Raw genomic sequence first — 23,284 nt, forward strand, 5'->3', positions numbered from 1 at the left:
TCTCTGTTTTGATAATCTCCTACGCTCTAATACCTCCTCAGTCACAACTATTGGAGGCCGACCCCGCTTCCGTGAAGCCACAGCCCCAAGATTTGCTGCCACAAGTTGAATTAATAATCAGAAATATATTGCACACACAGTCACCAACCTCAAATATCACATCAGTGTTATAACATGTTATGCAAAATACGGCCATGGAGCAGCTGTGGTTATAGTGCATAGTACATTTACAATACTAAGTTCGAAAACCACAACACTTTATTTCTTCTGGGCTACATGTACAACTAATGGAAAAGTTGTATTTGAGGGGGTTACACGGGGATATGTCATCAGAAGATGATGATAACGCATATTTCACATTTTTTATATCTTCCACCTTCCAAATTAGTGTTAAACTAACATTTAAAAGAAAGCCTTCCTGTGGGGCCATTGGTTTTGCTATTGGAATCTTTAAATTTGATGTTTGAATTGATGTTGCAACACCATCTACATAAATGATTGATTAGTGGAAAGCGCAGGCTAAATCCCAGGGAACAATTCAAATTTATAAATATATCATAATTAATAACTTTTTTGCAGGACTCACATTGCTGGCTTGCGGTATTAATCGACAGACTTGATAAATCCTCCTCGCCTTGGACGGTTGTTGGCATGCCACGCTTGGGCCTGCCTCTTTTTCTCGAAGGCCCTTCCCCTGGTTAAAATGACGACATTATTGAATGTTGGTTAAATGGTAATTAACACGAGAGACAGAAAGTAAAAGCAGACTAAATATACATGAGCATAGTGATACTGGATATCAGGATTCTCTTTTTGGTTTCAACTATCACCCCTATATTTGTATTTTATCCAACATTTTTTTAAAATTCAATGTAACAACTCAATCACTGGAATTGAATATCTTAGGAAGGTTTTGGGCTTCCAAAGCTATACTCTGTTTGGCTGTGTAGAAGTGAAGCAGCTTAATTCAGTATAACTGGGCAATGAACTATGTATGCATGAGCGCTAAAGTCAGCCAACCAGAAATGTGGGGTAATTGATTTGCTATAAGATCACTATCATATTCATGGAGTAGTCTTATAAGTCAGAACTAATAGATATGCGACCCGAATTATCAACCAGGCACATCATAACATTTTTTTAACGAAACCATAAAGTAATTTAATAACTCTCCTCAATTTCGCTCAGGAATTCATCTCAATGTGGTGGCAGCAAACACACCAAATCATAAAGGTAAACAGTGCCAACTCCATATCGCCTTTTATACGGGAAATACTACTAATGACATGCATCATACCAACAATTGACATCCTTTCGAGGTAACAGCGCAACACCCAACCCGTTTTTATTTTTTTCTCTATTAGACCAGGTTTCCAACAAAAATGGGTCCATAACATAGGCATTGAGACATAGCAGGGAGGAATACGCATATGTTGGTTCAAATCTTTCACTGCTATTTCATGTATAATACCACATTACCCTTCAATGTAATAACAAAAGTGCCAGAATCACAATACATTTGTAATTCCCTTATTAAATCATGTAGTCGCCTCTGGCATGACACGATAAATTTAATAATAATTAGAATTAAGCTGTTGGGATTATATTACAATTTGAACTTACGTTTCGGGCGGGAAGCATTAGCCTGCTGTTTTGAGAGCCTTCTGTGTTCCAGCACCTCTTCGGTCATGTGTATTGGAGGACGACCCCTGCCTCCTGGGGGCACATCCCCTTCATTGAATATCATGCATACAAATGGTTATGAGTACATTTTAAACTTGTATCCTCCAATTGCGTAATGAACCAGAAAAGCACCATATTACATTCAAGTAATATGCATCAGGCGCCATGGTAAAATATGCATATGACACTAGCAACATACAATCATTAAATCACAACCTGATTAAACAATAATGAGCGGAAGGTGGAGTAAAATTACACACGGCAACAGAGACCGACAAGTCTGGGTCAACCAACTAATCTTATGCACGGCCTACCTTTATGACCTGAGATGTTGTATGTTGGACTTGATAAACTCTGGCCGCCTTGGAAGGACTCTGATACGGCACGCCCGGTGCTGCTCCCTTTTCTCATTTTCCCTGCTCCTAGTTACAAATGAAGACAGAGCCAATGAATATTGGGGGCATGGTAAGTCATATGAAAGACATCATCACAATATTTTACCCTAATACATTCATCCCAACCACATTTTGAAATTACCTTTGAAGGCAACAATGTAATCATACCATACTTCTAGTATCACGTGGTCTAGAATCTAGATTCCAAGACTAACAATAATTAGGGTTCATATAGGTACATTTACACATGATAGTAAAATTCAGCATGTAATCTCAAATATATATATATATATATATTCTAGAATTAATAAAATTAGGGTTCTTACAGCCAATGCGTAAGCACGAGATAAAATTTTATGTTGAATCGCAGATACTAACAGTTAGAATCCATGTAGAGGGTAACATGAATTCATGGGGCATGTTCCACCTCAACTGTGAAGCTGTAGCTGTTTCAATTCACCAATTCACATTACAGGGATCATACAAAGGCCTGAAGAACCTATTCATCATTAGTCGAATATGAACACAACTTATACATAGTAATTAGTCATGTAAATAAATGGTATGTAGTAGCTTTTAATTTTACAAAGGAGCTATTACCTACCTAAATAATATAATGAAAAAAATGTATTCTTCATTACATCCCTGCACTAACGCCTAATTTTTTTTACCGCAATTTCCAATATTTCCCGAAAAGAGAAAGTTACCAGGATTTCACAAACCTTGTTTATATAAGAGTAGTCCGGGATACATCTAGACACACACAGGAAACTTCTATATTTCATTCTCCATAATATTTTACATACCCAATAACTACTCATTTACACCCACAGCACAAAACTACAGGTTGACAATACCTTCTATCCCGAAACCTTAGCTTATTTACTACTCAACATATGACACACGTGAACCGCTATGATTTAGTCATATGAGCCTGGATTCCATCTACAAATATGGAGTGCATGCCATGACTATGAAGGCATATCTAACACATCACGTTTTAATGGCGAGTTTATTCTTGGCCCATCAAAACTCTATATTAGTTGATATGCGGGTAACTCTATATTAGTATTGTTAATTCTCATTATTACTTTGACTGATTTTTAGATAGTCATTTGAACACATACCTCTTCTGCATGGTTTTTTTTTTCTTATTATCTATATATATATTAAGTTATTATATGCATATTGTGGGTTTCAAATTCTCTAAAATTGTATAAACAACGCTATGTTTTGAGTATGAAAAAATTGTTGCGACTGCATACAACACAACAAAATTACATAAATTATTACAGTAAATTGTTTAGTACCTGAACACATTTGCATACACACAAACCCAAACACATATTAATAATCAGACACATTATTTTGGTTCTATTCATACCGACTGTGTCGCCTCCAATCTGGTCGTCCATAATCGCCCTTAGATTCTCCTGCCATGCTCCAATCTCCCAATCTCCAAAGCGGTACTGGCTAATTATCTAACTTCAGGCTACAATTGTCGGTACGTCACATGGTACCCAAATGGACGTATCTGCAAAAGAGCCGAGATTCATTGTAAGTAGATAAAAAGCTAGTTTATGGAGTTATGATACGCAATGATGGAGGTTTGAGGAAACAGAGCTTCTGGAACTGCTCGGCAAATGATCTTTGAATTTGTTTCCAAGCCTTTTTTCATAGCTCCTAAAAGATTTTCACATTACCAAGTATTATGCCTAAACATTTTCTGCAATTAAACAAATTATTTTTAATAAATTTTGGGAATAAATTTATGCAGGAGCTTGATAATGTTATTCCATTCCAAAATCCTCTGAATTCTTTTGCATTTTATATTTTAGGAGCATGACCGAATCTCTCCAAACTCCTATCATCCAACATAAATTGGTACATTTAATCAAAAATGCGTGAAGGCAAACTGGCAAGCAACTTATGACATAACAAAAATCTCACCACGAAGAAAACATTTCCAATAAGCTCTTCTAGTTCTAATAAAACGTATGGATGGATACAAATGATTATAAAGACAATTCGCGTACTTGATAAATGGGATATAAAGTTATTGGAAAATGATCTCACTCTGGAAGAAGTCACAGCAGAGTATTCAACACAGTTTATAAGAATAACAGACTTCACTAATGCAGGCCACAGACGAGCGATAACAACAAATAAATATCATCTGAAATAATATTGACTTTTCAGGTGATAAAAAAATTATTAAAATGATCAAAACCAGTTGAACATTATGATGTAGACAAAGTCACCGCACGTACCCTCAAGTGAGTTTTCAGAAAGATGCACTTGTTCCCCAATAACTTCAATTATAAAGACTCTTACCAATTCAGCCCACTTTAGTTTATTGTATACTAAATCAAAGAGCAAACCCTGAGGAGTAAGCAGATGGATTTTTCTTCAAATCCAAAGACCTGGGAGAAGTATGTATACATATGTGAATTTACCAAAAATCCTGGGGATGGTCTAATATTAAATCCCAGAAGTGCTCGGAGATGAGCATTTGCTAGCAGATTCTTGTAATTTTTCCTTGTTACATCTTGCCCCTTTCCATTTCCACAAGTAACTGGTGCTAAACAATAAAATGCTACTTAAGATTAGGAATGCGCTGGTTGTGTTAAACATAGAGATGGGAGTTAAATTGTATGAGTACTCGGATAATTGAGCAAACTTATCGTATTTCCTACTGAGATAGCGAGACATAGCAACCATTGTTATTCCTAGAAAGACATCATTAACAGTCTGAATCATCATCAACAATTAACTCTGCACCCAATTTCATGGAGCCATTGTATTGCATTTGTAAAAACATATATAACAGGAAAATTATGGCAATATAAATTGCTGAACCAAACCTTTGATCGCTAAACCCTTAAAAAATTCCGTTTGGATATTGAATATATAAATTTATTCATAAAACTATGTGTATCAAACAAACACGATGCATGCTTACAAATATACCTCAAAAAGTTTCACAAGGGTATACGAACCACAAAGGAAGTTGAAATCAAGCATCCGCTGGATAGACAGCTGCTTAAAATTATAAACAAAAAAGACAATAAGCTCAAAACCCACAATTATAACCACATCAATTCAAAAAAAAATACAAAATCGACAACCAAATCATCATTAAACCAAACCAACCAAAATCAACAACCAAACTAGTCTAGCATACCCTTGAATTAAATTCAACCTCACCTCGAAGCCTAATTTAGATAGAGAGAGATGACGAGAAATTAGGGACCAATGAATGAAGAAGGAAGGAGAGAGGCGAGTTTTTCTAAATGAAACGAAGAAACAAAAGTGAATCCCTAAAATTATTTTCCCCCTTATGTATGAACTAGCATAACAACCCGTGCGAGGCACGGGTCATTTTCTAGTGATTTACCCACTTTTTGATGCAGTACCTATTTCCAGTGTTTTGAATGCTATGAAGGATGTATGGCTGTGTCTTTTGTGCATGCAGATTATTAATCTGTTTTATTATTTTGTCCTAAAAACCATGTCTGGATGGGGTGTAACGGTGTTGAGGTTCCAAACTTTGCTTTGTTATGTTTGATTTGCGGTTGATGATGGATTCCCCTTGGAACTAAAGCAATGCAGAAAATAAGTTCTAACAGAAGGAAGCAAATATAACACTGTAGAAGATGTAAGCAAGGGATGCTAACCCTAAAGAATAATTAGGATAGCAGGAAAAGAAAGGGCGACTAAATCTTTAACTGATGTGGAACAAACATGAAGTTGAGAAAGTGGAAATGATCCACAGTTTCCGGTTTGCAGTAACAGAAGGGAAGCACACCTACACCGTTCTAGTTTCGTAAGAACAGATACAGACTCCCTTCAAACTACAGGCTCCCCTCAAACTCTATTTCCCACTACTAACTATATTCAAATGATTCTGACCACTTGCATTAGGAACATGGTAGATACATTTTTCATGATTTAATTAAATATAGTTTATCCAATTAGGAGACCTGAAAAGATGGTACAATCCTACTTGGTTCTCTGAAGCAATTCCATCAGCCGATACGATCCCCTCGTTCTAAGTCCTGTATTTGAAGATGTGAGGATTTTGTGATTTTTTCTTTCAAAAATTGACATCACCGCTTATGCATACTCTTAAAAGCACATGTTTGCAAGGATAACTGATGTCATTTATACATTTATACGCAGGCTGTGATTAAAAGACTGGTGAGTGATGTAAACATTTCACACAGCACTTTACCTTGGCTCTCCTACAAAATGCTGACTTTTAGGATGTTAAAACACAGGTGTGCATAGATATATACACACAAGTATGTAATCTAAATTTTCTCATACTGTTATACATATACTTAAGCTTCTGTTGAGAACATATTAATGGAACCTTTTTTATGAACAGAGTGTCGCAGAAAATTATGGAAAATATATATATCAAGAAATCATTTTCATTTGCAGAGTGATATTAATGGGGCAAAGACATAATCTATAAATGATTAATAGCAATAACAAATAAGATGGTTGCAGCAAAAAGTCTGTGCGCCATGTTTTGTTCATAAATAGTGAAAATTACTTAAGATTTGCATACGGACCTAGTCGTGCAAGCATGCAAGATGAAACGTAGAAATGAAGTCTGTTAAAATAACAATCTACCCATAAATTGGAAATTTGAAATATAGTCTTGAAATATTTATTAGGTGGTCCTGATATGCTTGTTAGAAGTAGTTAAGTCACCTTCTGCTTCTTCCTGGAGTTGGGTCCAACTGGATTTCCAGCACTTGTACAATGAGATAAATTGGCAGTACCAGAATCAACGACATTAAGCTCAGACACTCTTGTGACTGTGTACTCCTCGCATCCCTGAATAATATTGTATGGTGTGATTTTGAGCTGAAAGGCGCATAATTTTCCAACAATATTATTGACAGCAGGAGGAATGACTACCAATTCCTGGAGGGAGAGGGAAACATAATAGAAATTTCATCAGTTGGTTAATGACTTAATTATGGACCTATTTTGTTGTAAATTAACTGGTCTATACCTCTCCGGCCTCGTCCATGAGTTTCTGTAAAGGAACGCCTACAAGCTGTTCTGCTTCCTTATTGAATAAGGTAGTCTGATCCTCAATCTGCACCACAATTCTGAACCTGCATAAGATTAAGCGTCAGTCAATATAGTGTGTGAGTATGTTCCAAATAAAATATTTTGTTCCGTTTTGGCTTGGTATTGACTAATTTTTAATAAAGAGGTGTTATCATTATGGGTGTTAATATAGGTATCTGAATAGTCAGTTGTGATTTAGTCAAAAAAAAAAATAAGTCAGTTGGGTATTAGAGAAGTTGTGTCTTGTTAGTACGCGTTTTACCTTTGTGCTAGTGAAGGTATCTCTGCATCACATGCCAAGCAGAGAAAGGCTCCATCCAAGGCTCAAAGTGCACGAGCACAAGTAGGGCAAAAATTGTAATACCAGCCATTTCCGTCAAGTATCCCAACTATTTTAGCACGACAGATGCAACGGAAAACCTGCATATTAATAGATTTAAATTTTTGAAGCCACTTTGGCAAATCTGGCAAGGTATTATTGAAGGTTATTGAAAAAGCTGATTGACCTGCGTGCCATCTGGAATAACAGTTTCCAGTATAGAATTTATTGTTAGCTCCTGCACACGGTCTCCGTTTGAGGTGACAAATTGTTCTACCGTTGGAGGAGGCAGTGGCTCCTTTTTTCCGGTGCTGGCAGTTGTGAGAGCATTTTTAAGGGCATTCAGAGGGGGTAGTCAATGTTGACATAAGAGCGAGTGCCATCAGTACTTGACAAGGATGCTGCATCTGCATTTTAACTTCTTTTTAGTCGGTTGAATATATAAACTAATTAATAATTTAATAAATTTAAATGTCTTTACTTATTCATATACATAGTGTTTTGTTTGATAACTAAATACATTTATGTATATATATATATATATACATGTTGCTTTTTTGGTAAGAATGATCATTTGATACGCTTCATGTGTCATTTTGTTGGTGCACGGCTTACCTATACTTATCAAAAAGTGTAAATTATTACCTGAGAATTTCTTTGCAAGTAGGCCGGTAATGACCACAAAAACAGGCCCGTCGGTAAATACCTCGAGAAATTGTTTTGCTCTGGCCTCCCATAGAGTAACCACCATGGCCTCATTCCTGCAAGACAACATAAATATGTAAGATATTTGTGATGGGACTGGGTCTTTGGGGCATTCCTATGCAAAGTATTTGCTGTAATGAAGACATTAACTCTCCGGTCTTAAGTTTTGAATTTAATGTTAGCTACACTTTTTAATGGAATTAATAGTGGTGGATGATTTTTTTTCCTTGAAATATTTGTTATAGTTGAAATTGTTTTATAAACTTGTGTAAACGACACTTTCCCAACTGAATTTAAATGTTGCATCTCCAGATTTGGTAGCAATCGTATAGTTTAGCAGGGAATGGTACAAAAGGGACTAAAAATATTTTTTTCCAGTAACCAGAATGTGTATTGGCCAGTTCAAATCTTAAAATCGGGATATCTAATTTACCGGGAAAAAACCACAAAAAGGAGTATGACAAGAATATCTTTATTTTTATGTGTACATTTCTTGTGAGGTGGTTAAAATATGGAAAAACAAATACCTTATTTTGAATTAAATTATAAATTTAAAACTTAATTGGAATCATCAACATGTATGTCATCTACTCAAACTGTATTGTATATACATGAGGTGGTTTGATATCATGTAATTAGAGGCCCTGTAATATCCCATATATTTAAAAGTATGGACTGATGTTCACGTAAATAAGTTCCTAATGATTAAAATTAGATGAAAGAATATGTAAATTCAGATTCATACCAATTTTTTATAAGAGCAATTTTAAGTTAAGGATAATAGGCACATATGAATTGTAATTATAATGTCAGTCACGAAGAGTTGCAAAAGAATGCTTACTATTCATTGGTGAGGATGACATCCATCATTTCCGCGCCATTGGACCTTTTTTCCATTTGTCCATAACTGAGTACCATGACAATTACATCTGACAAAGCATATGATTAGTCATCTATTATCGTATACATGCAGCGAATAAGTAATATGTGTTTTAGCTCTAACCTATGAGACATTTGACCTGTCCAACCAAGTTTTTCACTCTGTCGAAAGGTTGGAGTTCGAATTTGTAAAGGGGAATCTCGTTCATGTCTGTTTTCTCTTCGATCTTAGTCTTGTAATAGAAGCTGATTGCAAGGTCTATGTCAACACTTCTGTATAACGCAGGCGCTGGTACAAGTTTGAAGTTGGAGATGTTGTAGACACCTTCTTCCTTAAGCAGGGGTAAATAAACCTGCTTTTGATTGTTTCGAACGGTTGCCAAGATATGGTTATCCTACAAAACAATTATATCCAGGAATAGCATATGAGTAATTTTCTTAGTTTGGGGACATATCGCATTTCCACCATAACATGTTAATATGATTAATAGCAGTAAGGTTAATGCATACCTGTTCATCAAGTAAGATGATATTGGTGTACAACAACAACTTTGTTTTCTTGTTAATAGCTTCCCATATCCGGCCAACACGAACACGAATTGTGTGATTTTCCATGTTGGATGTTAAAGCTGATATCATTGTGCTTTGAGGCATGATTGAGTGTGTACTGTATGCTGGTAGACTGTAAGCGGGAGGGTGTTCTATGACAAATAATTCCAATCTGTCCTTTATATATACAGAGGGGGTAGTAACTGCAGGAATAGGAAAAGGGCTGAATGAAGGGTGTGTAATGAGATAATTAAAATAAATAGAAACGGCCGATGGTGTAGCATTTGAATTAATGTTTTAAGAACTGTATTGTATGTGTTTGCATCTAATGTGTTAAGTTTTATGCCCTTAAAGGCTGGTTTCATATATTTAATTAATTTCAAAAGCAAAATCACTAATAACAAAAATTATATTCCAATATTGTAATGTTTTATATTCTTTCAGTATGGATGAGTAAAATATGATGAGTAACTAACGGAATTTTACAAATTAGTATATACTTACATATATTATTATACCAAATTTAATAATATTGAAAACATCAAAAATTAAATAGATTATTTATATGTATGTGAAATTAAATTAGTAGTAATTATTAAAGAATTTAAGATGTAAAAATATATCCATATGAGACAGGATTTGTAAATAGTTACATAGAAATATTCAGACAATAAAAATTAAAATCATACGGAAAAAAAGAATGCAAGTTAATTTATTTATTCATATAATGACATAATTGAATCAACATAAAAATTAAAATCATAAGAAAAAAAAAAGAATGCGAGTTAATTTATTTATTCATGTAATGACATAATTGAATCAACATGTATAAGTTAGGTTTGATCTGTGTCAGACGAAGAGTTGTATGTCAAGCTCTATCCCCATATTTGTACTATACTAAAAGCTAAAGCAAAGGAGTTTGGCAGCTTCTTGGAACGTCAGAAATAAATTGCTAAGTAATGTGGGTTAAATACAGGAGCTTGGTATCCTAAGGGCCTTTTACAACTGATAGGATGAATATAATCTGAATTGAGCGGGTGTAACTGATGAATATTAATGCATGCATTTAAAGTCATATAATTGTATATTTTAATGAGTTATTTTTTGCACATATATATATGATGTTTGTCATCATAACTTATCCATCTTGTTTGATGAGTGTCCTGTATCAGAGTTATACACTTTATACTTTCTTTTCCCAGCAATTTTTTTCTTAATACAATGAAGCGTAGTAGTACCAATCTCCAAAGCCTGCCCACAACTATGATTGTTACCATAATGCAGCTAATGTTAGCGGGTGGTTTTGAAGATTTTTTCAATTTTTTTATTGCTTGGGCACAAGCGCAAAGACCTGTTGTTATAGTCCGGTTGCTGAAGGAGTTTCCTTTACGTGAGCTTTATAAGTTTGGAAAAATCGGGAGTGTTCGTGATATTGCTTGTTTTGAGCGATTTTTCGATATCAGCAACCACTTGGTGGTTGATGATGCTATAATGTATACACAATGCAGGAGTATTATTTCCGGTGTTGGATGCATTAATGACCATTTTCTTGAGCTTGACTGTTTGACCTCTGAGGGTCATTTCTTATCGATGGTTGCTAATTATATCTTAAGATTTTTTTGCAGGAAAAATCAAAAAATTCCTACACTACAAACTCTTGTTGCTATATATAACACTCCTCACCATGAAAGAGATATAATTCCTGCTCTGAATTATCTTCGGGCCATACGCTGCAATTGAACTTGATATTGAAGTGGCATGTGCGATTCACCTGGGTGGTTCAGAACTAACATTGCTCAATAACATGCCGTCAACCGATGAGTGTTTGTTCTGCAGTCTTGCTAGGATGACAAATATGTTTTCAAGTAGTTCATGCTAAATGTTTTTGGTGTGTATGAAAGTAGTTTGTTTGTTTTAAAATAACAGTTTATGATTTTGTTGGAGTTTGAAAATAGGTCTATTAGATAATGGGTAGTGGTCTGTCATTTTTGTTCTGCAAATGTCACCTGTAGGTGTCATTAATTGATCCGATAAGTAAATTAATGATATTAGTTTTATTGTATCAGCGCATACTGGTTTAGTCTGTTTCTAAGGGTTAGTTGGTTGTGCATTTGATAGGAGCTATAGTGCTTCCTAATGCAAGTTTAGGTAAGTCTGTTATAGGCTCTATTAGATTCTCAACAGTTGATATGTTCCTACAAAATTATGAAATAAATTAAAGTGTATGCAATTCCAATAATTAGTGACACGTATGAAATCTGTATCAGATTTTGTACCCATTGCGGAAAAAGGAACTGACCTTTCCTCCTCAGAAACCAGTCCATCATCAGCATAAGCAGTTGTCCTAAAGGAATTTCAATTGCATTTAGGTTAGGTAATGCAACCAAAACAATTGTGGAAAAATATAAATAGAAAGAAAATATTAGGTAATGCAACAGAAATACTTGTGTCAAAATTTATTAAGAAATAAAAGAAATGCTAGGTGCAGCTATGGTATGGACAATGGCAATGAAATGTTATGCCTAGAATTTAAATCCCTTCCATACAAAGGACTAAATTTTGTTACCAATGCTAGCGGGGGCTATTCACGTTTTCAGTGAGATAAGTTTCTTCCATGTTGTACTGCGGTGATTTTGTGGTGAGGATACAATTACCTAAAGATTGTAAAAGTCCTCCATCTATATAACTTAAAGGAGGAATAGGTGCCCTCATAAGAATTTAAGAGGACCTAGAACTACTATGTGCAATGTTAATATGTCGTAAAACACCTGCTTTTTTATAGCACGTGTTGATTAAGACAACTTTTCGGCGTCTAGATTATAATGCAGTTTACAGATGCAGCACTACTATTATCATCTATACCGTGAAATTAGTTTGATAGAAGCTAAGCAAGGGGCAACCCACCACGATCCTGACTACAGGCTAATAGATTGACTGAGCAAACATTCTAAATTGTTGCACCTTGTCTTACTCTAATTAAATAAAATTACCCACGTAGTCACTAATCATGTTATCTCGAAACCAAATACCAAATATAGTGATTTTGCCATACCTAAGAATCTGTAACAATGCAGAAAACTGTCACGAATTTTGATATCCCTGATAGGGACAACGACTACACAAGATTATCAAATACCTCACGGTGGATAATGTTTTTGGTGTAACCCTTGGTGACCTCGTTATCATCAACCGTAACAATTTTTAACCCATTTGGAGAAGTAACGCGAGAAACTGCGACGTACATCTGGCCGTGCCCAAATACTGGGTCTGGAAGGTACAAGCCCACATTCTGAACCGTTTGTCCCTGGCTTTTGTTCACGGTCATTGCATAGCATACTGCAACTGGAAATTGTTTTCTTTTCAAGATGAACGGCACTGTCTTATCCACTGGGCACATTGTTATTCTAGGAACATATGTTGTATCGCCAATCCTGGTACCCATTATAATTAATGCTTCGATTAGAAACGGGTAGCATCGAGTGATTATGAGGCGGGTGCCATTACACAACCCCTTTTTGGCATTGAGGTTACGCAACAACATTATTGGTGCACCAACCTTAACCGCAATTTCATGATTTGGCATGTCACTAAATTTTAGTGAGTTTAGATATTCGGGTGGATATAACACCTCGTCAGCCTCTGATGTGGACGAACCTTTACAAATACTATCGTAGCTCTTGTAGACTTTGAATTCCCCTGGAAGTCTGCGTAAAACAGTGACATTAATGTTGTCAACATGTTCATTGAGGGGTGTCAATACAGCTCTATTACGTAGATATTCCACATCTCCATGTCTGTGATGGAGGTCTTTGTAGATTTCATTGACTATTGCCTCAATAGCATCATCAGAATAATTGACGAGGACCTGTAAAACATTTTGTAGTATGTTAGGTTACCATGGTTTAAGAGGCCGATTTACTACGTTAAGAATTAATTTATGTTAATAGGGGGTTAATGCAGGTACACTAATTTCTGTTAAATCAAATATTGTAATTTAAAAGGTTCTGATCTTATTCTCTCACAAGTAATGTATGTGGTATAGCAAGAAAAATATTAATAACATAGTTCAATATGAATCAACTAACTTACATGAAATGATCCATTGAAACATAGATACCGATAGAGAGAACAGAAAATATAGGATGTATTTCTAGAGAAGACAAACAAAAACATAAGGGTCTGTTCCCACACCTTTTCTAACAATTTTCAGGCTTCGTGTTTCCAATCCCCACAATAACAATAGTACTATCCAGACCTCCCCCCTTTTGTATTGTATATGCCACCAGGTTGATAAGCATGAATAACTTATTTCCAATAATTCAAACTATCAATTACCTCTGATATTATTTTCAAGAACCGAACTACACTACACCATAACCAACAAAATTTGAAACTTCTGTAGATTTGGCAACCCTGTGTCTTAATAAGAATTAGACCAACAAGAAGATTCGCTATACATAATAGTAGTTGGCGTACAACCTTGCTCCTATCTTATGGGGGCCATTACTGACAACAACATGAAGCGTTGTAGGGATTATTGGTAAGACGTGCACCGCAAGAGGAAATACAGTTGCTCCGACATCTTGAATGCAGTACCCCATAAAGAGTGTTATTCATACATATAGTATGCTCTAAAGCTCTATATACTGAAGGGCACGAGAGGAACCCTCCAGCAATTTATGAAACTTAACATAAACTGCTATATGAGGAACCGGTACACATTGATTATCACAAATAAATTTCCATTAAATTAAACACGAGGAGGGCAGATATGTGGATTTTCTATCACCAATAAGAGAATGGAAAGTATGCTATTTAGTTTCTGCTGTTAATTTGGTTGATTTAATCGTTATATGTAATGGAATGTTTATAACAATATAACCCGAATATACGTAATCTAAGTATATATATGTTTGCAGTGTGCCAGAGTGACTTGATAAATGGAACAACTCGATAAATTCCTGGTTATTAGCACCCATTTAAAAATGATAGTGTTTAAGTTTGGATAGGCAGGGCGTGTAATATGTACCTCATCGGGTAATGTTATCCATGATGGCTCCGGGTCATCTCCAATTATAATTGTTTGCTCCAAACCATCTCCCAATGACAACACCCAATCTCTGAATTGCACTTTCTCACCACGGATTGTAACTTTTGGGACATTCCTTTCAATCCTCATGTTCTCACGTAGAGTGAATACTTTACAGTATTGCCACAACCGTGACTTGCTAATGCTGGCTGCCACTATTTCCTCGCGGCCCTTTTTTGGAATGACAGGTAAAACCTGTCGGAAATCCCCACCCAAGACCATAGTCAGGCCACCATATGGCAAGGTCCCGGCATTTGGGTCAACCTTGGACCGTATATCTCTGAATGTGCGATCAACAGCTTCGAATACAAAACGATGAGTCATTGGAGCTTCATCCCAAATGACCAAACTTGTGCTGCATATTAGCTCCGCAAGAAACGTATTTTGTTTGATGTCACAACAGCTAAATTCGTCGGCATCAATCAGTATTTTGAAGCGTGAATGAGCTGTTCTGCCCCCGTCAATCAGGAGTGAAGCAATACCAGATGAAGCAACAGCAAGCACTATTTTTCCCTCACCCCTTACTCTGGCTATAATTGTGGACCATAAGAAGGTCTTTCCAGTTCCACCAGGGCCATACACAAAGTAAAATCCTCCTATATCCTTGTCCACCGATTCCACAATTTGGTCAAAAATGATGCGCTGCATTTGGTTCAAGCATTGTACGGCCTCATTTGCTTTTAAACGAAGTTGCTCGCGATCATACATCATCTCCTCCAATAATAATTCATTTTTATATTTAGAAGTGGAGACAGTATTTAGCTCTGGCAAACCTGGGTAATCAGCCAATTTTTTACCATATTGCTTTAACAATTCATTTATTGCTTCAAGGGCTAGCATCTCCTTGTCAGCAATATTGATTTTCAGTTTTGGAAAATTTGTGATTTTACGCCGTTTGTATTCAATATCGTCAGCCATTTTTTCCCAGTGGCTTGCCCAGAGTTCTGAGGGGTTACTAACTTCGCAAAAAACTAATAAAGTGACAAACAAATCGCAAAGTTGAGAGGCACTGGCACATAGGGAGGCATCTGTAAGTGCAATATGCCATTCCTTATCGGATTCAAGCAAGCCTCTGTGAAATCATGCTTCTTTGTAGGTAGAGTAAACAATCCCATCAACTGTTCTGATTTCTTCAAACGTTTTGACCCCAATGACAATGTTTAACAACAAGCGCATGTAAAATCGTTCACCAGAGGCAGGATGCGCATAAACCATACGCCCAATTACATCAATATTTTGTTTTCGACGGAACCAACGTTTAGCAGATGCATCCCATCAGAACTTTGTTGGGTATTTGATAAAGGTTAGATTGTGACCGAGGTTGTCATATCGGTTAGATAACATCCATTGAATGAACATAGTGCCATCAGGATCAACTCTGCGAACAACTTCAGGCAATGTCTCGTTGTCACGAAATCTAACATCCTGCTCATTTTCCAAGTGAAAATACAGTCGTTGTACAAAGGGCTCTCTGTGATGAATGGGGAACTCAAATAGACGCCAACATGACTCGGCTGCCGAAACATATCGTCATGAAAGATAATTGCTCACTTCATCTGAACTTGAAGTTTTAAGAGTCGATGAACTCTCACAATTGCTACAGAGATTTTGGTTAGCGTTCTCTAAGCGTGCAGTTGCCGTATCAGGACCCTTGCCAATATATTTAAATAAATATTTTATAGAGAGAGACCGGTTACACCATTCAACATTTATGTGCCCTTGATATTTCACCAACAATCCACGATGATATGGGACAACATGTCTAACGATAGAAAGGAACCCATTAAAAAAAGAACTTACTAAATTGTAGACATTTTATAAAATTTATTTATTATTTTTTTATATTCAACATTACAGAATAAGCAAATTATAATAACTGCAAATGTTGGTCCGTCATTTGAAAACTTTGTTGGAATATATATAGTAAACATCTATTTTATAAATCTATATTACGAAGAGTGTTTGATATGGCACAGTGTTCATAGTTGATTATGATGCAACCACGTTTTAAATTACATACTACTACCAAAAAAATGCATAAAAATAATAGTTAAACAATGTTTCAGGATGATAGTGATTGTTAGCATTCATTTAACAATAAGTAATATGAATGACCACAAACACATCTATGTATTTATATATAGCTTTCCCAAACTCGTTAGTCGAAAGGAGTTTGATTTTATTAGTGAAAGAAAATGAAGATTGAAAGTTAAAAGAGTGAGTTCTAATTAAAGTTAATAATGCAGAGTACAATAAGATGTAAGCATGCAATCACTTTCAGAGGGTGGCAGAAGTGGCAGGGGTTTCCTACACTTTAATCTAGGTAAATGAGCAATATTACTGATCCTATGGATATATGTGCATGCCATTTTTTAAGGGAAAGGCATGTGGGTTCTAAACACACTGACATGTAAAAGATTAAAGTAGTCATATTGATGTCGAAACTCTTTCAGGGCTTGAAAATATTATGTCGAAGAAAAGTGTGTACCTATTATCCAAATGTATTCTGTTATACTCCACTGTTACTTTTGTATCTCTCCTTCTATACAAGGCGTAACCGTCAGCATCCACAACCGTTTTATCGTTGAAAGATTTGGGATAAAGTTTTGTGCATCGGCCTTTTGACATGCAAGGACATTTTGGATTTGTAGGTCCACATGGTCCATGCATCATGAGTTGGGAAACTGTTTTGTACCCTATTGGATCTGCTTCCTTATCAGGAATTTCAGCACTTATGACATTATCAATGTCCTCTGGAGTCAACAACCTGTCTGCAGCAGCCAACTATAATACAATATGAGCATGTGGTAGTCCCCGTTTTTGAAACTCCACTGTGTATACCACTGCAATTCAGTATAAAACAAAGGTAAGAATGTGTGTATACTGCTAGGGACCCGCTGTTATTGAAACATACTGCTATATGGACAATTTTATGTCAATAATTGGAGTTTAAAGGACAGTACTATAAATTATTTATGGCTTAATGCTGAATGAGTTTGTAATTAACATACCAATCAGGATTCCTAACCGGATTTATAAAAGTTTTGAAGTTAACATAGTAAACAACTGCACCAAATTTATAAAGTAATAAAAGGTCTATTAAATTACATGGCCACAGTTAGTTTTACATTTTAGTGCCGCACATGGACATGGACACCTTGATATTTATGGTTGACATTTATCTCCAAAGAAAACACTGTGATGAAAAACCATGTTAAGGCTTAAGTGCAAAAAAGTTCTCAGCAGACTTCGACTGTAGAAAACCTGAAGCACCTGATAATGGTCATCAATTAGAAAACTCAACTGCCTAAAAGATATTAAAAGGGGACGGTGCAGAAGCATGTAATTAGGTACTATAATATGAGGTAGTACACAAGTTTCTGAATTAAGTTTAAATATGTGTTTACATCTGCCTGTATGGTAAGGAGCTTCCTCTTAAACGTTTTGGTTTCATTCTCTGGTTTACAAGTTCGTATTATGACGAGATTTAACTTTAGCATGTGGCGCTACTATTCAAACAGTTTAATATTTTTTAGTATAAATTCATTGATGTATTTTAATTATAGGGTTACATGAATTTATGTTTGTCAAAACCTGAATGTTAAATTCATGTAGGCAAATGTTTTGGTAACCAAACAAACATATAGCCCTGACATATTCAAAGTCAAGTAGTGGTAGCAATCATAAACTAAGAAAAAATATACCTGCGAGCACACGCCCTAAAACATGTTTTTTGGTGAAGTCATTGAGCATAGCATCGAGCTTCATTTTGAAGACCCTGGCCACAATATCAGGTCGTACAGAGGCACTGTGAGATCCAGAAGCCCGAACAGCCTCCTCAATTTCATCCCATTTCGAATTACACGTAAAAGTGCTAAATAGGTCGGGATGTCCATATTCTTTGCAGACGGCTAATGAATCCTGAAAATTTTGTTGCATGTATCGGTAGCCACCAGTAAAACTTGACGGTAAAATCACACGTCTACCTACCTCTGTGGCATCCACATCACCGCGTCTTAGGCTATCTACAATGTTATTATAAAGATCCGATCTTATGATAGATTGATGCCTCTGCACCCAAACCAGTCTGACACGCTCCACTGAGCACCAAGCATCAACTATAAATTGTAGGAATAAACGCCCACCGAGCAACAAAGTATGTCCTTCAGCAACACGATATTGTGCCCTAAACGCATAGTATTCGCGCATACTTACCGTGTCCTTTTCACTTTCTGAATTGTTTGCATTACGATGTTTAATATTGATTCTATACCCATCTTCCCCAAACGGGAATAACAAAGGGTATTGCAACGACATAAAAGAAGGGTGTAATTCACTGATATGTTGCAGACCATTTCTTTTATGCTCAACAACTATATCCCTATTATTAGCAAAGTCATTATCAACCACAAGCCCAACAAACTCATAATCATTAGCAGTTGGGACATTTTGAAATCGACCATCAGAGGTCCGCCTTTCAAACAATCTTAGGTGAATATGTTCGGGTTGAGCGCCTGTAAATCGCTCATGCGCCTGCTTAAATATACCGACTAAAGCATTTTCCCGCTCCAACATTTCTTGCAACATTGAGACATTAGTGGGATCCACTTCCCCTGCCTTTCCTGTAAAGCTTAACCGGTGATCCACAGCCTCCTGACCATCATACATATACAATTGTGCAAATTTCGGTGTTAGTCCATCTGGAGGTACCAAAGAGCCGAGGCTATGATAAGTACGTCCACACACGCGAAAGACATATGGCCCCTTGCCATTATTAACCGAATGATCAACATTACCCCCGAATGAACAAAATGCAAAGATGTTGTTATAGACACGCCTCTTGCTAAAATAAACATTTGATCTTGTCCCGTTTGCACTTATTAGGTAGTTCAATTCTGGAGGTGTTTCACGCAATAAAGGAAGTTGAACCTTCCCTTTACCATAACAAATTAAATAGACCTTGGGTCCTGTACCCACATGTCTGCCCGTAAATTCAGCAGCCCAAACGTGCGATGTGCAGAAACCACATATCTCTTCTTGTATACCGATATTGAGGATTGTTTCGCACTCCACTGTTCTGACAATTCAACGGCGAGTTCATTTAAAAAGAGCATTTGCACTATGATTAAAAGAAACAATCATCCACAAACTTGAAGTCTTACAAAAATCTTTTTTCTTCTGATTTATGGATGTGCGCATTCTCCGTGATTCTGCGAAGTATGGAAGACTAACACATAAGCATGGAAAAAGGCATCCTACCTATTTATTTTTAGTGGGAGGCATATCCGCGAATTAACTATAATTTGGGAGCAAAGATATTTAGAGAATATTTTACAGAGTTGGACAACGTTTGCATGAGAATCTCAGTGAAGCCATTCGGCAGAGTAATAATTAATGCATACGGAAGAAGGTGCACAGAAACAGTAATACCTTGGTTTGTTCCTCCGCAACTTGCTGAGCCAGGGTCTTTGTTCCCCTTTCCACCTTCTGCAGGCTCCCCATCTGGTTGCAACAATTTGATCAACAATATATGGAAATAGATATCTTTAAAACGGTGTTATAATGATAAATCAATAACAAACAAAGGCTACTATCTATAGTATATAATGTTATGTCGAATAACTAATAGCATTACCCTATATTTGGGCATAAAAAAAATAGAAAATAGTAATGCGTAGAATTGGCACGCTAAATCATAAAAGTGGAATCATGTTAGGATTTAGTAAATCCAATAGGAATAAACATTTGATGGACAATGTGCAGGCAATTGTTAGAAAATGCAGGTATAAAGGGCTAGTTTATATCTACGTTTTTTGTGCGAATTACTCCATCATGCCTGGAACTACGCTCAATTTTTGGTTTTCTGGATGAAATTCAAAACAGCCGCAGCCACAAATAAAAAGTCTAAGGATCAATATGTAAATGTGCATATAAAAAATTAATGAATGGATGCTACCTTGCGTTGAGCTTGTAGGTGGAATGAGGGGCCATGCAGCATCTGTGTGAGAGGCCCCAGACACATTATTATCTGTAGAAATAAATTGTTGGACATAGGAATTTATGAGAACAATTGAACATAACTTGGCTCATTTATATTGGTCGGGTATTAATCCATGCTCTTGATAATCGACTTATGGAAATGCAGAATCACGAGTTTTATGCATGTAATATTGGATGCGCTCACTCATTATTGGGCAGGTTTCAAGCCTTGGCACTGATTGGCTCTGCGAATTCAATACAGCTTCGTGGACGCCCTTGGGCCTGCCTCTTTTTCTAGAAGGGCCTTCCCCTGCTTTCAGTCACAGAATTACAAAAATTAATTGCATAAAATCATATTTATAGTAATTAAAACCCTTTTATTTAAGTCTTGAGGTATAGTGTTATGAAAGCTAATCTATATTTAAAGTTGGGGGACAAAATTTAAGCGAAGGGAACCCACTATGTATTTTAACATTATGCGCAACAGCTAACAACATAGGATAAGCCTATATTTATCCTGCGAAAATTTTAGAAATGCATATAACTGCGAATTTGCAGGTACTTGTTAAAAAATGCAGATTACAAAACTTTTATTATAACTCACTCTTTGAACGGCGTGCATTATATCTTTGCCTTGCTAACCTCCGTCTTTCCAAAACCTCTTCGGTCACCGCAATCTGAGGACGACCCCTTTTTTTAGCCGGACCCACATCGTCTTTACCTATCAAGTGCCGACATAAACGGTTTCAATAACTTGCGCATTTAGTTGTAATACTGCCTCTACCCTAACAATCTGCGCATAAAGGATGTTCGAATGTCCCTATTGTGCGACCAATTTGATTTGGTTTTTCGATATTACAATTCTGAATTGATTGAAGGTTAAATTTGTAAATCATGTGGGAGGGCCAGGCTACACAAACATACAAAGGAAATAAGAAACCCCATATAATGCTGCCATGTGCACTCAAGACTTGCTATACTCGACTCGCTAAGTATACAATTTAAGATCAAGCACCCGAGCATTTTTATCCTTCAGTGGTTCATATTAACTGAAACAGGCCAAAGCTGGTATATGTACCAAGCTAGCACATCACTTCTCAAATTTCAAATTTCAGCAAATACCAAGTTAAAGTACCTAATCTAAATGTTTACTTACATCAAACAACGGTTAAACCAATTTCGTGAACTATCAATTGGTCATGAAGGTTTCATTTCAATGTAATCATTTTAGGTGTCCGTGCTAGTCAACCCGTATCACATTGATATTTTATCTCTACAATCGAGTCCTCATTTAGTGCCGAGCCCCGATTACACACATTGCAACCCCCTGCACCGTACATTATGACTATAGCAACATATTTGTTGAACCAACTTTAACCCAACACAGACACAGAATGCTGAATAGAACTTAGTGAATATAAAGGGAATAAGATGACCTCAGAAAGCCAAATAAGAGGAAAGATAATAATCAATTTATAAGCTGAGAGCACACAATAATATATAGGTCACCTTAGGCGATTCTCAAACACTTAACTGGTTAGATAAATAGATTACATGAATTCAGCTCTATAGTTAATAATGACTGCCTGAAAACAATCACAACAGATAAAAATAATGTTCTAAACTTCATTTACCTCTAAAGGTGCCAATAGGAACACATACAATCAAAAGATTATCAAAACCCTATGCCCTCTAAATCCAAAACTGAAATCACGGGATAGTAGAAGCACATATATATAAGTAATTTCTAACTAATGTCCTAAAGCAAGTTTCCAATTCATTAAGCACGAAGAGAACTCATCAATTACCTGACACGCCTACATGATTTATATGTTCAGCCATACCCGCTCACTGATTCTAAGCAAGCCGAAATTTTCAACTTCCAATTCTTTATTCTTGAAGCCCAAATATTAGATAACTCACTTGATGCAGATTAAGCCACCATTTTTGTCTAATTCAACCCCGCGGGTGGAGTGGTACTTCGACTGTTTTTTAAAAAACCCCGATTCCCGAAACTCTAAGCGATGATGATTGACCCGCACCTTTTCAGTCCCCAACCCCGTGGATACAATTACGGCTTGGCCCGCCTTCGATCCTATGTATTATCAGCCTCCCTTTTGGACAGCTTTGAATTCTTTATAGCTTGTTCAGACAGCGGTGGCCTGTTCAGACAGTGGTGGCTAGAATATAGACAAATAGAGGGGGGTAAAATTGTCTTTTAATCAGGATTAAATGACTCACGATTTTTTACCCCGTGTTCTGCTATTATATAGATAAAGGATATTTCACTTCCCGCCTTTGTCCATCTGTCTAAAATTTAGCGGCCCAATCCAATTTTTCAGCAGCCCAGCCCACATCAATTCATTTTTTAATTTTATAAATTTTATAATGTTGTCTAAATCACAGATATTATGAATATTATCATTAATTTATTAAATTAATTAATTTATGAAAAAGTAATAGTACTACATGGTGTTATTTTTTATAAAATATTTTACTAATATCAAGTAATTTTTTTATTTTATTAAATTAATTATAAAAAATACTTCATTTAATCTTAATTATAATAAAATATTTCAATTTCTATAAATATAA

At 36.1% G+C, this 23,284-nt stretch overlaps 2 protein-coding genes across 27 annotated transcripts; both read right to left on the reverse strand.

Annotated features, from left to right (window-relative positions):
• Positions 1–1,737: 1,737 nt before the first annotated feature.
• On the reverse strand, positions 1,738–8,249 carry LOC141684404 (uncharacterized). 19 transcript variants are annotated; one of them, XM_074489371.1, is made up of 12 exons: positions 8,134–8,249; positions 7,676–7,895; positions 7,432–7,589; positions 7,108–7,213; positions 6,801–7,016; positions 6,085–6,136; positions 5,049–5,117; positions 4,741–4,807; positions 3,463–4,659; positions 2,405–2,577; positions 1,998–2,105; positions 1,738–1,870 (listed from the first exon to the last, which is right to left on the reverse strand). In XM_074489371.1, the coding sequence occupies exons 4-6, from the start codon at positions 7,123–7,125 to the stop codon at positions 6,107–6,109; spliced, it is 264 nt and encodes an 87-aa protein (XP_074345472.1). In that variant the 5' UTR covers positions 7,126–7,213; positions 7,432–7,589; positions 7,676–7,895; positions 8,134–8,249; the 3' UTR covers positions 1,738–1,870; positions 1,998–2,105; positions 2,405–2,577; positions 3,463–4,659; positions 4,741–4,807; positions 5,049–5,117; positions 6,085–6,106. The 19 variants fall into 19 exon arrangements, with proteins under 19 accessions (XP_074345472.1, XP_074345470.1, XP_074345469.1 ...); XM_074489369.1 differs by having other exon boundaries at positions 6,062–6,136; XM_074489368.1 differs by lacking the exon at positions 6,085–6,136 and having other exon boundaries at positions 4,759–4,807.
• A 1,440-nt stretch (positions 8,250–9,689) lies between these two features.
• On the reverse strand, positions 9,690–22,888 carry LOC141684401 (uncharacterized). 8 transcript variants are annotated; one of them, XM_074489337.1, is made up of 10 exons: positions 22,498–22,888; positions 21,294–21,410; positions 20,895–21,002; positions 20,667–20,738; positions 20,141–20,212; positions 19,873–19,920; positions 18,415–19,782; positions 17,199–17,553; positions 11,921–11,965; positions 9,735–9,824 (listed from the first exon to the last, which is right to left on the reverse strand). In XM_074489337.1, exons 1-8 carry the CDS (start codon positions 22,529–22,531, stop codon positions 17,495–17,497), a joined length of 1,878 nt encoding a protein of 625 aa, XP_074345438.1. In that variant the 5' UTR covers positions 22,532–22,888; the 3' UTR covers positions 9,735–9,824; positions 11,921–11,965; positions 17,199–17,494. The 8 variants fall into 8 exon arrangements, with proteins under 8 accessions (XP_074345441.1, XP_074345438.1, XP_074345442.1 ...); XM_074489338.1 differs by lacking the exon at positions 9,735–9,824 and adding an exon at positions 11,353–11,392; XM_074489335.1 differs by lacking the exons at positions 9,735–9,824; positions 11,921–11,965 and adding an exon at positions 13,351–13,486.
• Positions 22,889–23,284: the final 396 nt, after the last annotated feature.

Source organism: Apium graveolens, chromosome 9, assembly GCF_009905375.1.
Source record: "Apium graveolens cultivar Ventura chromosome 9, ASM990537v1, whole genome shotgun sequence".
Lineage (NCBI taxonomy): Eukaryota > Viridiplantae > Streptophyta > Magnoliopsida > Apiales > Apiaceae > Apium > Apium graveolens.

What these genes read in the sequence shown, in the direction of transcription:
- LOC141684404 (XM_074489360.1), bottom strand. An exon ending in ACTCCAGGAAGAAGCAGAAG is followed by an intron (nt 5,118 to 6,800) that starts GTGACTTAACTA and finishes AATTTTAAGCAG; the next exon opens with CTGTCTATCCAGCGGATGCT. An exon ending in CCCTTGTGAAACTTTTTGAG is followed by an intron (nt 3,613 to 5,048) that starts GTATATTTGTAA and finishes GCTCTTTTGCAG; the next exon opens with ATACGTCCATTTGGGTACCA.
- LOC141684401 (XM_074489337.1), bottom strand. Translation starts at nt 22,531, where the DNA reads ATGGCTGAACATATAAATCATGTAGGCGTGTCAG. An exon ending in ACCTACAAGCTCAACGCAAG is followed by an intron (nt 20,213 to 20,666) that starts GTAGCATCCATT and finishes TGTTGCAACCAG; the next exon opens with ATGGGGAGCCTGCAGAAGGT. An exon ending in TTGCGGAGGAACAAACCAAG is followed by an intron (nt 19,921 to 20,140) that starts GTATTACTGTTT and finishes CATACTTCGCAG; the next exon opens with AATCACGGAGAATGCGCACA.